We start from the raw sequence: 12,730 nt of genomic DNA on the forward strand, positions 1-12,730 counted from the left end.
AGTATTCGGACTAGTTCGGCTCAGTGTTTCTCCTGATTTACATGTTAGTGTTGTTGATTAAAGGTGCACTATGTAACTTTTCCATCCGCTAGAGGTCAACTGTTCAAAACAAAGGCGTAGTTTAATGACGCCATGTTTTTTTGCGCAGAATCTTGGGACATGTGGTCTTCACCTCACAGACGGTGGGAAAGAATCGGGATAGGACTCGGGCAGAAATCATGTTGATGGATGTGATTATTAACGTTACTGTAGTCTGAAGCAGAGCAGAACGAGTGTTGTGGAGCTGAGGAACCGCTGGAGTGATTGTTAATAAGATTAACACAACACACGCCTCACGAGCAGCGGGACTTTTATTATGACACAGTCGCCGGCGCCACTTCCGCTCCTCCGCTCATGAGTGTGAGGTAACGCAGCTCTGTTGATCATATTACACACATCTGAGTGTGTTGATGATGTGATGACGTGACTCTGTGTGTTCTCTCAGCGGCTGCTATGACACTTGTTCACAGTGCAGTGAGAGGAAAGCGTTTCTGCAGAATAAAACCGGAAACCGAGGCGAACGCAGATATCGACAGGCGTCTCCCTCACACATCCTGGTTCCTTGGCTAAAATAGCAATTTCTCACGATTTACAAATAGTTGGAAACATTTGAGATGTTGTGAGTACTCGAATGAAAACAAAATATATAACACTGGCCTGGTGGTTTTTGGATATTTTACTGGAAAAAAATGTTACATAGTGCACCTTTAAGTCAGCACAGTTTCAACTGGCCTTAAACTAAATTAAATCACAGAGGGATTTGCAGCTTGTACCAGAGACCTCTACGCCGAACTCGAACACTTCTCACGGGCTGTTTAATATTAGTGGTCGCGTGATCGAGACACTCAGAGAGTAAACACATTTGTTCAGAGTTGCGCTGCGCACAAGTAGCGCAGTTTTTTTTATGCGTTAATGTTTCCTTGGCCTAAAATCTAGTAGTGCCACCTTGTGTTGACATTGTAAAACTGCACGATTTGTAAATAATGCGTGGGGGGCCACATAGGCCTGTCACGATAGTCAATAAATCTATTAAATCGCACGATAAAAAAAAAATTCGCTCGATAATTTTTCCGCCCGCGATAATTTCCACTTGCATGTAGGCATGTGCCGGTATCAAATTTTCATGTTGCGATTAATTGCTGAAGCTTTTATCACAGTAAATACCCTCTGCTGTCGAAGAATGAATGTGCACTTCAGCGCGTCTCCTCATTCCGCCATGTGCTCGGCTCATGCACGGTCTATTTACATCAGTGCGCGTTCCTCTTTGACGTGTTTTTCATTTTAAACGGTTGATGGGTAAAGTATTCTTAAAATTCATTCTAAAAATCGGAATAATTCGTAATAAATAATTATTCACGGTATTTTGAAGTGCCCACGATAACAATATTGTGCATGTTCATTATTGCGGTATATATCGTATTACCGTTTACCGGCACATGTCTACTTGCATGCTTGTTTGTTTTCCTCGTCTCTGTCTCTCTCTCTCTCTCTCTCTGTCTGTCTGTCTCTCTCTCTGTCTGTCTCTCTGTCTGTCTCTCTGTCTGTCTGTCTCTCTCTCTGTCTCTCTCTCTGTCTCTCTCTCTGTCTCTCTCTCTGTCTCTCTCTCTCTGTCTCTCTCTCTGTCTCTCTCTCTGTCTCTCTCTCTGTCTCTCTCTCCGTCTCTCTCTCCGTCTCTCTCTCCGTCTCTCTCTCCGTCTCTCTCTCCGTCTCTCTCTCCGTCTCTCTCTCCGTCTCTCTCTCCGTCTCTCTCTCCGTCTCTCTCTCTGTCTCTCTCTCCGTCTCTCTCTCGGTCTCTCTCTCGGTCTCTCTCTCTCTATACTTGACGTGCAGACAGGGTGCCGGCGTGATGAGACATCATGCTCGGCCAGATTTGCCCGGAACCCGTGCTTCTTCGGTTGCGGAGCCGCGAGCAAAATTTGACGTGCAAACCGGCAAGCGAAATGGGGTCTCGCGCACTCAACGCGCACTACTGCCCGCTCCGCGTTGACGCCATTTTTGAGGCGCACACCATCGCGCTCATGCGAACTCGTCGAGTTTAAACAAGGCTTAAAGCTACACTGAAGTTGGCAGTTTGATAAATGCAAGATAATTCTTCAGCTTAATCTTTGTGTGCTTCAAGTTCAATCTTTGTGTGCTAAAAAGGCACATACGTTCCTGTAGAGATAGCAATACATATTCTCCTTTTTTTGCCAAATAAATGAAAAGCATGTCATCAATGTCTTCTCTCTTGCTGTATCAAAATCTCACCTAGCCTTCCTCAGAGATGGTCCCAATAATGTGCTTAAAGTCAAGTAAAAATTCAGTTTGTGCATAATTACATGATATAATTTTTGTAATATTGTATCCTAAATTGTGGATAATTAAGCTAAATATCATATGCTGAAGTAAATTTCTGGAGTGTTAACGATTAAAAGAAAAAACAAGAACCGAAAACCGTGACCCTAAAACCGTGATACGAACCGTGGGTTTCGTGAAACGTGCCACCCCTAATATGCACCTAAAACACAATCATCCGTTGCAGTTTGCATCCATTTTATTTATTGTTTTTGGTATTTATTCAAGATAATTTTTTGTTAACAGACAGAGTCCATTGCTTTTATTGTTTTTGGTTGTTTTGTTCATTTATTGTGATTCCATTTTCAGTGTTAAATAGTCTTTAGAAATAAAAGTTTATTGATCTTTGAAAAGGTGTACCTGCATCATTATGCCATTATCATTATTTTAGATGAAAATGATCTCAGAACGACAATATTATTGTTTATCGCAATCATTTCTTGGCCAATTTATCGTCCAGCAAAATTAGTTGTCGTGACAGGCCTAGGGCCACATATAATATATTTTAATTATATAAACTGCGGGTCGTTTGAAATTCATCCCCGGGCCGGACTTTGGACACCCCTGGTGTAGAAGAACCTTACCCAAAGAACCGTTCTTAAAAGAACCCTTTGATTAAAGAACCCTTATTACTGTGAAGAACATTTAAAAAAATCTAAACTACCATTTGAAAGGTTCCATGGACACTAAAGGTTCTTTATGAAACCATCGATGGATGCCAATAAAGAACCTTTATTTTTAAGACTGTCGCATAACTCCAGGTTAATTAAGTCATGCAGTTATTTCAGGCAAAGAGAAGCATCTGAACTATCTGAGACGAGGAGGAGTGGCGACAGCCTGCAGGCTTACCGTCTGGAACTGGATTGTGTCTTCTTTGTTGGCGAGCTCCAGGGCAAAGAAGGACTTATTATGAGTCATGTTATTAATGTCATTCCACCTGCAGAAACAATGAACAGCTTGACTCAGACACATGACAGCAATCCTGTCAAATCCATGACACAGCCTAAAAACACCATACGGCTGGACGGTAAGCAGACTTTTGAATACGGTCTTTGGAAAACATCTGATATAAATCAAATTATTGCTCTGAAAATGGGTGATTTGTTCCCCAATAAGAGAAACCAAAATGTCCAGTTGTTGATGTCAATTAAATAAAAAAGTAAAATACAGAAATAAATCTAGTTACAGTAATCAAGGTGTGTTTTACACACGTTGTTTCACTACATTAACACTACATTTACTAATGTATTTATATGCAGCAATATACAACATTGCATTTATAAGCAATATTTACCTACATAATATTTTTTTACTAAAAATGCCATGCAGATTTCCTTAAACATTGTTGATTGATGCCAGCATTAAAATGACTGCAAAATACAATGTAGCATTGCTAATCGTCATAAATGCATCACAAGTATTCTATAAATTCACCAGCCCTAATGCATGAATGCAAAAAATGCATGTAAAGATACATGCCCGCATACCGAAACATGAGAGGTGCTTTCCCAGTTTTGTGCTTGACAAAAATCCCATCCAGACAAGAGCCGATAATCACATCTGTGCCCTGAGTGTCCTGTACAGACACACGGAAGGAAACAAGAACAGCTTCAAATTCAGCAGCATTTTTCATTTAAATGGCTGTCAAATCACTTAAAATTATTATTAACCAGTATTTTTTTGTAGTTTATGTGAAGAAAAACGTGTTTCGCAGCACGCTTCGCAAGAACCAATGAGCTTTGTTTTTGTGCGTCAAGCAAGTAATGGTGAGCTTCTGTATATGTTCGCGGATCATGTTTATATGTGAATAAAAGCCTAAATTAAATCTGTTCATTATATCATCATCAGTGATCGAGACTCTTCATAAGACTCGTATTAAACCACTTCATTCATTTGGATTTACTTTATATTTCAAAGCTGACACAATCTGTATTGTATAAAACACTATATTTGAGTGAACACTTTCAATGGAGGGACAGAAAGCGCCCAGAATGTAAGTAAACGCTTTGCAATTTTCAACTATGTCCTACTCTTATTATCTGTATGACCAAAACGACGGAGTATTTTATGTTTCCTCTGTTGGATCGCGCCGGCGCATCACACGCACACACAACAAATTCCAGCATTGCAAACTGGACATCACAGCCTGTTCATTATCAACATAAAAGTCGACCTGACATATAAAAATTAAAGAGTCAGTTTTAGTTTATAGTCAATAGTTTAAATAGTCAGTAGGCTACAATTTGTGTCATTCGGTGTGAGCGCCGCCTCTCCGCTGTGGTGTTTTCCAAGCACATTTTTGCGCATGTGAAGAGGATGATATTTTCCATCAATATTGGGACGCGAGTGAAGAACAAAGTTAAAATTATTGTTGGTTAACCAGTTAATTAGCATCCCATATATAGCTAGATTAAATTAGTGCAGAATCAACTTTGCGTTGCGAAGGATCAAAGGCGGTTGTTAAAGGATTAGTTCACTTTTAAATAAACTTTTGCTGATAGTTTACTCACCCCCATGTCATCCAAGATGTCCATGTCTTTCTTTCTGCAGTCGAAAAGAAATTATGATTTTGGATGAAAACAGTACAGGGTTTTTCTCCATATAATGGACTTCAATGGGCTCCAAACGGTTCAAGGTCAAAATGACAGTTTCAGTGCAGCTTCAAAAGGGCTTTAAACGACACCAGACGATGAATAAGGGTCTTATCTAGCGAAACCATCAATTTCTGCGAGAAACCGAGCAGTATTTATACTATTATTTTACCTCTTAACAGACGAACGTGATCATCTCTGAGCTCCGCCGTAACTTCCGGAGAGTGAGGTAAAATTAGATCGTGGTCATAGATGTATACGTAGATGCCTCATTAGCGACTGCATGGATCAGTAGAATGAGGCATCTACTATCGATATATCTATAACCACGATCGAATTTGACCTCACTCCCCGGAAGTGATGGCGGAGCTCAGAGACGATCGCGTTCCTCTGTTAAGAGGTAAAATAATAGCATAAATACTGCTCGGTTTCTCGCAGAAACTGGTCGCTTCGCTAGATAAGACCCTTACTCATCGTCTGGTGTTGTTTGGTATCGTTTAAAGCTGCACTGAAACTGTCATTTGGACCTTGAACCGTTTGCAGCCCATTGAAGTCCATTATATGGAGGAAACCCCTGGAATGTTTTCATCAAAAACCTTAATTTCTTTTCGACTGCAGAAAGAAAGACATGGACATCTTGGATGACATGGGGGTGAGTAAACTATCAGCAAAAGTTTATTTAAAAGTTAACTAATCCTTTAAGAAAAGTGCTGAGCTGAATTTGAGCCATCTAGTTGTTTAATGGATAATACAGTCAAATGGCCCTTTGTATATAAGTATTCGTATGCATGGCTTGACTTGTTTGAATGTAAATGGTTGTAGGCCGGGTCGCGACAATAAAAAAAAATAAAAAAAAGAGGGTCGCTCTTAAAGGGATAGTTCACCCAAAAATGAAAATTAGTCCATGATTTACTCACCCTCAAGTCATTCTATGTGTATATGACATTCTTCTTTCAGATGCAAAAGCATCAGTCCATCAAATAACTGCTCCACGCGGCTCTGGGAGGTTAATAAAGGCCTTCTGAAGCGAATCGATGCGTATTTTTCTTACACAAACGCATCGATTCGCTCAGAAGGCCTTTATTAACACCTCAGAGCCGTGTGGAGCGGCAACAGATGCACTTTTATGGACTTCAAAAACAGAGCAACTATTACTGCTATTATAAAGTTTGGACGAGCCTGGACTTTTGTAATACAACTCCTATTTTATTCGTCTGAAAGAAGAATGTCATACACACCTCGGATGACTTGAGGGTGAGTAAATCATGGGCTAATTTTCATTTTTGGGTGAACTATCCCTTTAAAAAAAAAATTGAAACTGCCTTAAAGTGTATGCATTAATTTTGTGCACTACTGTCCATCTGCCCTTGTTATATCTCTTGTTTTGACAACATTTGTACTGAATAATACAAAAAGTGTCTTTTATGAGGCAAGTTTTTTTTTTTTTAACCAAACAGTCAGTTTTGAATTGCACAAAACAAATATATGTGCTCTTATTTGCCAATTTACCTTGGCTTGGACACTCTCCTCCCCGTACCCCTCCATCTTCTCCACCTCCTGCATGTAGAGTAGCTCCGCCTCTGGGGCAGACAGACCTCTGGGAAAACAACACACACAGACACCATCAGCTCACATTCAACAATGCACCCGTCACCTGATCGCTATTATCTCTTCCTCATTCTTATGGTGCATAACAAACAAACAACGTCAGAGGATTGCAATGCTTACGTAGAATTCGTCCAAGATATTTCAGTTGCATAACATGCCATTTTGTCCCAAATAGCACGAATACAAATGTGATACTGGTTTTATATAACATGTCAATAAATAAGAAGTCCATATTGTTATATTTTAGACTTAATATATTGTCTGTTTTTTGCTCAATGAAAATATTACCTATGAAGCCAGAGCATAACTGTTGTGTTTCATTACTGAATGAAATGGCATTTTGAACGCATCCGGTGAACCAATGATTCAATGTCCCATTCATAGAGAGAGACATTTACTTCATTCCTGAATGAACCAGCCCTTTTGAAGAATGTTGGTAACCAAACTGTTTTGGTTACCATTGACTTCCATTGTACGAACAAAAAAACCAAAACACATACTGAGACATTTCCCAAATGATCTTCTTTTGTGTTGCTCAGAAGAAAGAAAGTCATACAGGTTTGAAACGACATGAGGATGAGTAAACGATGGCATTATTTATACAATCGTAATTGCAGTGTGAATGCGTTCATGCCAGCTCAGATCTGCAATAAACAGTCTGTAAATATATTTAAATATCAATTCAGATGCAGCTTCTGAAGAAACAAATGGCTGCTGAAGCCTAAAAGTGTGTGTAATAAATTCAATGTTGAATCAAATAAAATATTTCTTTCAAAAGCTACTTTTTTGTCATGTCTATCTGGTGCTTTTCTCAATCAATAATGACTTTAATTTGGCTGAGAAATGATGATGTGCGATTAATTAATCGGCATATTATGTAATTAATTTGATTTTTTAAAAATGAATCGCTTGACAGCCCTAATTAAAACGCATCTTTTGTAATGCTCTTGAAGGATTGTGAATCTAGATTAAAGACATGCTCTTTAGAGAAAATAACGGCAAAATAAAAAGTGCATTAAATAATCATAATTCAGAACGCTGATTCATTTTATATCTGCATCAAAATGAGGCAAATATTCCAATATACACCATTCAGGCATAACATTACCACCAAGATGTCAATGTTATGCCTGATCGGTGTGTATGTCCAAGCCCTAAACTGTATTGAACACATCTATCGAAACAAAACTTTTGCAGGAAAGCCAAGAGCATTTATGGCGCTCTAAGTTCAAAGCAGAGAGTCTGGTCATAAGTCATGTCATGCGTTTGACGGCCTCTAACAAGTACCATCTGAACACATCTGACAATCATGAAGCCTCCTCACTGAACCTCCCTTAAACAGCGGCAAACCATCTCAGTCTTTTCCTGATGGGAAAATAAGCACATTTGGCAGATGACAACAGCCTCTCACCGATAGTTTTGATAGAGCATGGTGACTTTTTGAGTGGCCTCCTCCACAACCCTCTCGTCCTGTATCCATGGCTGAGAACAGAGAAACAGAGAGGAGGAACGAGCTTATGAAATATCCTGCCGTTTAAAAATCGGGAATAGAGACTGACATATTCAATGATTACTCACCATTGGAAAAAGCACAATTTTCTGAAGGAATTCCTGGGATTCATATCGATTGAAGTCTCCGAGGTCAGCTGGAAGCGAAAGACAAACTTATGTTTAGCGTTAAATTTAAAAAGCCTCCAGCTATAATGAAAACATGATGCTCATTCTTTAAAATCAATATTAATATTTTAGTTAAAAAGGCAACTAGATATACATTATCCAGGGTAATTTTATAGTCAACTAAAACTAAAAATCATTTTCGTTAAACTAACTGAAATAAAATGATATATTATTAAATATTATTTAACATATTTTCCTACTTTATTAAAATTAAACTGATTTTGTCTAGATGCCAAGGCAACATCTCATTTTCACTTAGTTTAACTATGTTAACATAAATAAAAATGTATAAAAAAAACAAACTATGTAGACATGTTAAAAAAATAATAAAAATGTCACAAATACAACTAAATTACTAACCTTACAATTAAAATTTAAATAATTCAAAATCTCAATGATACTAAAATATCATTACCATTATCTGAAGATGCATATGAGTTTAATACTCTAAAAAATATTTTTATAAATTATTTTATTTGATCTCATTAATGAAGATGCACTAATGTAAACATGACAATGATTATTTTATATAAATATATTAATATTTTAGATAAAGGCAACTAGATGTACATTATGCAGGATTATTATAGTCAACCCTTTTAAGCCCACAGGCAACTATAGTTGCCGCAGTGTATAGTTGTCATTTTCCTTTTGTAAGTATTTTTCTAGATATTATCCATGTTTTATATCTCAAAGACACGCAAGAAAACAACCAAATAAAGGATATCATGAAAAAAAAAGGTATTCACTTCCTTCCTGTCACATGAGGCTGCCAACTTCCTACCCCTATACTTCCAGGAAGCAAGGCGAAGGCAAACCCTCCCAAAGAAAGGTCCTTTAAAGGTTACTAACAAGTATTTTTTGTTGATATATATATCTACATAATCATGAAAGTCTCTAGAATCATCCAAAAATCTTACAACAGATCTATAGTTTTTTTCTATACTTAGTCAAAAGTCCAAGCGGCAAATTACTTAAGCACAACCCCAAATCAGAAAACGTTGGGACAGTATGGAAAACTCAAAAAAAAAAAAGAAGTGATTTCTAAATTTACTTTGACTTGTATTTCATTGCAGACAATATGAACACAAAATATTTCATGTTTTGTCTGGTCTACTTTATGTCATTTGTAAATATGCATCCTTTCCTGTCATTCAGACCTGCAACACATTTCAAAAAAAGTTGGGACAGGAGCAATTTAGGGCTAGTAATGAGTTAAAATGGTTAAATAATGATGTGATTTGAAACAGGTGATGTCAACAGGTGATTGTAATTATGATTTGGTACAAAAGCAGCATCCAAGAAAGGTCTAAACCTTTAGGAGCAAAGATGGGCCGAGGATCGCCAGTTTGCCAACAAATACGTGAGAAAATTATTGAAATGTTTAAAAACAATGTTCCTCAAAGAAAGATAGGAAGAGATTTGGATATTTCACATTCAACAGTGCATAACATAATTAAAAGATTCAAGGAATCTGGAGGAATTTCAGTGCGTAAAGGACAAGGGCTCAAGCCTAAGCTGAACAACCGTGATCTCCGATCCCTCAGGCGGCACTGCATCAAGAATCGTCATTCATCTAGAAGCGATATCACCACATGGGCTCAGGACTACTTTGGCAAACCTTTGTCAAGTACCACAATACGTAGTTACAGCCACAAATGCCAGTTAAAACTGTACTGTGCCAAAAGGAAGCCCTATGTTAACAGTGTCCAGAAGCGCCGTCGACTTCTCTGGGCTCGGAGGCATCTGGGATGGACCATCACACAGAGGAAAAGTGTACTGTAGTCAGATCAATCAGTATTTGAGGTATTTTTTGGCAGAAATGGACGCCGTGTGCTCCGGACCAAAGAAGAAAAGGATCATCCAGACTGTTACCAGCAACAAGTCCAAAAGCAAGTCCAAAAGTCCAAGGTAACTTGCACTTCTGTGAAGGCACCATTAATGCTGAAAAGTACATAGAGATTTTGGAGCATAATATGTTGCCTTCAAGAAGACATCTTTTCCAGGGACGTCCATGCATATTTCAACAAGACAATGCAAAACCACATTCTGCACACATTACAAAGTCCTGGCTGCGGAGGAAGAGGGTTCGGGTACTTGACTGGCCTGCCTGCAGTCCCGACCTGTCTCCAATAGAGAATGTGTGGCGTATTTTGAAGCGCAAAATGCGACAACGAGGCCCCCTACTGTTGCCCACCTTAAGACTTGTTTGCAGGAAGAATGGGACAAAATTACACCTGAAACACTTCATCACTTGGTGTCTTCAGTCCCTAAACGTCTTTTAAGTGTTGTGAAAAGGAATGGCAACATTACAAAGTGGTAAATGCTTTACTGTCCCAACTTTTTTTGAAATGTGTTGCAGGTCTGAATGACAGGAAAGGATGCATATTTACAAATGACATGAAGTTGACCAGGCAAAACATGAAATATTTTTTGTTCATATTGTCTGCAATGAAATACAAGTCAAAGTAAATTTAGAAATCTTTTTTTTTTTTTTTTTTTGCGTTTTCCATACTGTCCCAACTTTTTCTGATTTGGGGTTGTAGATATAATGGGGAAATGGGGTATAGAGTGTTAACAGGTTAATAAATCAAGGTTTTTGGTCTTTAGTGCTTTTTGCTTTCATAATATCCCACCTAAAACATAACTTAACCCTTTAACTGATATCTCTACTGTACAGTAGATCTTAATTCGATAGGGAAAAATATCATATGTTATGATATGTCTTGTAAGGGCCAAAATATTGAGGACCCTTCATCCGGTTTAGCATGGATGTGTTTTATTCTAATCGGTCAAGGACCCTTATTCCATTAGAATACGGAAATTCAGACAAGTAATGAGTTTAACATTTACAGTATTATATGAAATCACCTACTACACTCAGCCATTGAATACTATGGGACTATTTTGTTATTATTTTGTTATATAGATGTAATTTTTTCATCATTCTATATATTTATTTTCATTTAACTTTTTGATACACAATGCCCTGTTGGGGCAACTTAATGGCTGCACTTTGTTCTGCACTATGTTCCACCACGTTAAGACAAATGTATTTGTTGTTTGTTGTGTTTTCATATTCAAAAGATTATTAGATAGATGCAGCTTTTTTTGTTTGCATCGAATGTTCTTCGACTTTTATACATAATACATTTGTTTGTGAATAAAGATTGATCTTTTGAAAGCAGTTATTTTGAGTTAGATGCCAAATGTTCTCATTGAAGGGATGCATACAACATATTTGCCCAACTACAAATACACACATTCAAATACGATTTTCAAGAAGAAAAACAAAAAACCTAGGGAAAATAAATGCAGAACATGTTCACATAGGACACTATTAACATGACTATATGCATGAAACCATTCAGAAAAATTTGGGCACAAATGGGTTAACTGAAATGTGTTTGTTACTTGGAATAAAAAAACAAACAATAAATAAATCAAATTAATAAATAAAAAAATATTTTCTGATTTTCTGATCAACTTGATGTACTAAAATAAATAAAACTGAAATAAAACTTAATAAAAACTATATAGACATTTAAAAAAAAAAACTAAATTGCTACATTTATAATTAAAACGGAAAAGATAAAAACAAAATCTATAAAAATATTATTTAAATTAAAATATTAGTAATAGAGGTGTGTGACTTATCAAAAACACCAATTAAATCAGAAGTTTATTTTACAATTTTTGTATTATTATTTTATTTGATCTTATTAATGAAGACGCACTGAAGTTATGAGTTAGATGCTAATTTTAAAATGCAAAATGTGAGCTGACACTATTGCAAAATCATCTACAACATTCAGGGCACTAGCACATCTAAATTTAGAAGAGCTGAGAGACGTTTTGTCATGAAAGGAATCGATTTAGCCTTTGTAACTGTAGTAGCTCAACATTAACAGCATGTCTAATCAGCCCATCAGAAATGTTCACAGCTATGCCGACAATCCGAAGCGTCACCATCGCGTGAAGCCTCCTTACACAGCACTGCTAGGGCACAGAAATAACTCCTGGGGCCTCATTTATAAAACTTTGCGTAGGATTTGCGTCAGAAGTGGCGTACGGATGAAATATAGGACGTGCGTACGCACAGAAATATTCGGATTTATAAAACCGTGCGCACGCACATCCTACGCAGTTTTCCCTTAATAAATCACAATCAATTCTAAATGTAGCGCAGCTTTTGCGGCTTCATGTCACGCCCATAGTTGCCCATAAATAGTCCGTGAAACGCCCACAAATTAATATTCATCGATTGCGAAATCATGGCAAATACAGAGAGGAAATCAAAAAAACGTAACTTCACTCAATGTGAAGTAGAAATTATCGTTGGCGAGGTGGAAAAGAGGAGAAAAATATTTTTTGGAGGGCACAGTGTGGCCATTACTAATGCCAAAAAGGCACTTGAAGTGCAAAAGGTTGCAGACGCCGTAAATGCTGTCGCCTCACAACCTCGGACCGTGGCCGAAAAA

At 37.6% G+C, this 12,730-nt stretch overlaps 1 protein-coding gene across 2 annotated transcripts in view; it reads right to left on the reverse strand.

Moving 5' to 3' along the window:
* Nucleotides 1-12,730, reverse strand: part of ptpn21 (protein tyrosine phosphatase non-receptor type 21) — a 68,032-nt gene that overhangs the window by 33,995 nt on the left and 21,307 nt on the right. For both annotated transcript variants that reach the window (XM_079833211.1, XM_079833210.1), the window contains exons 5-9: nucleotides 8,151-8,218; nucleotides 7,984-8,054; nucleotides 6,474-6,561; nucleotides 3,861-3,949; nucleotides 3,223-3,310 (exon numbers count right to left, since the gene is read on the reverse strand). In XM_079833211.1, the coding sequence (XP_079689337.1) occupies nucleotides 3,223-3,310; nucleotides 3,861-3,949; nucleotides 6,474-6,561; nucleotides 7,984-8,054; nucleotides 8,151-8,218 (404 nt within the window). The remainder of the gene's footprint in view (nucleotides 1-3,222; nucleotides 3,311-3,860; nucleotides 3,950-6,473; nucleotides 6,562-7,983; nucleotides 8,055-8,150; nucleotides 8,219-12,730) is intronic.

The sequence above is a fragment of the Gobio gobio genome, assembly GCF_949357685.1.
Source record: "Gobio gobio genome assembly, chromosome: 13".
NCBI classification, from domain to species: Eukaryota; Metazoa; Chordata; class Actinopteri; order Cypriniformes; family Gobionidae; genus Gobio; species Gobio gobio.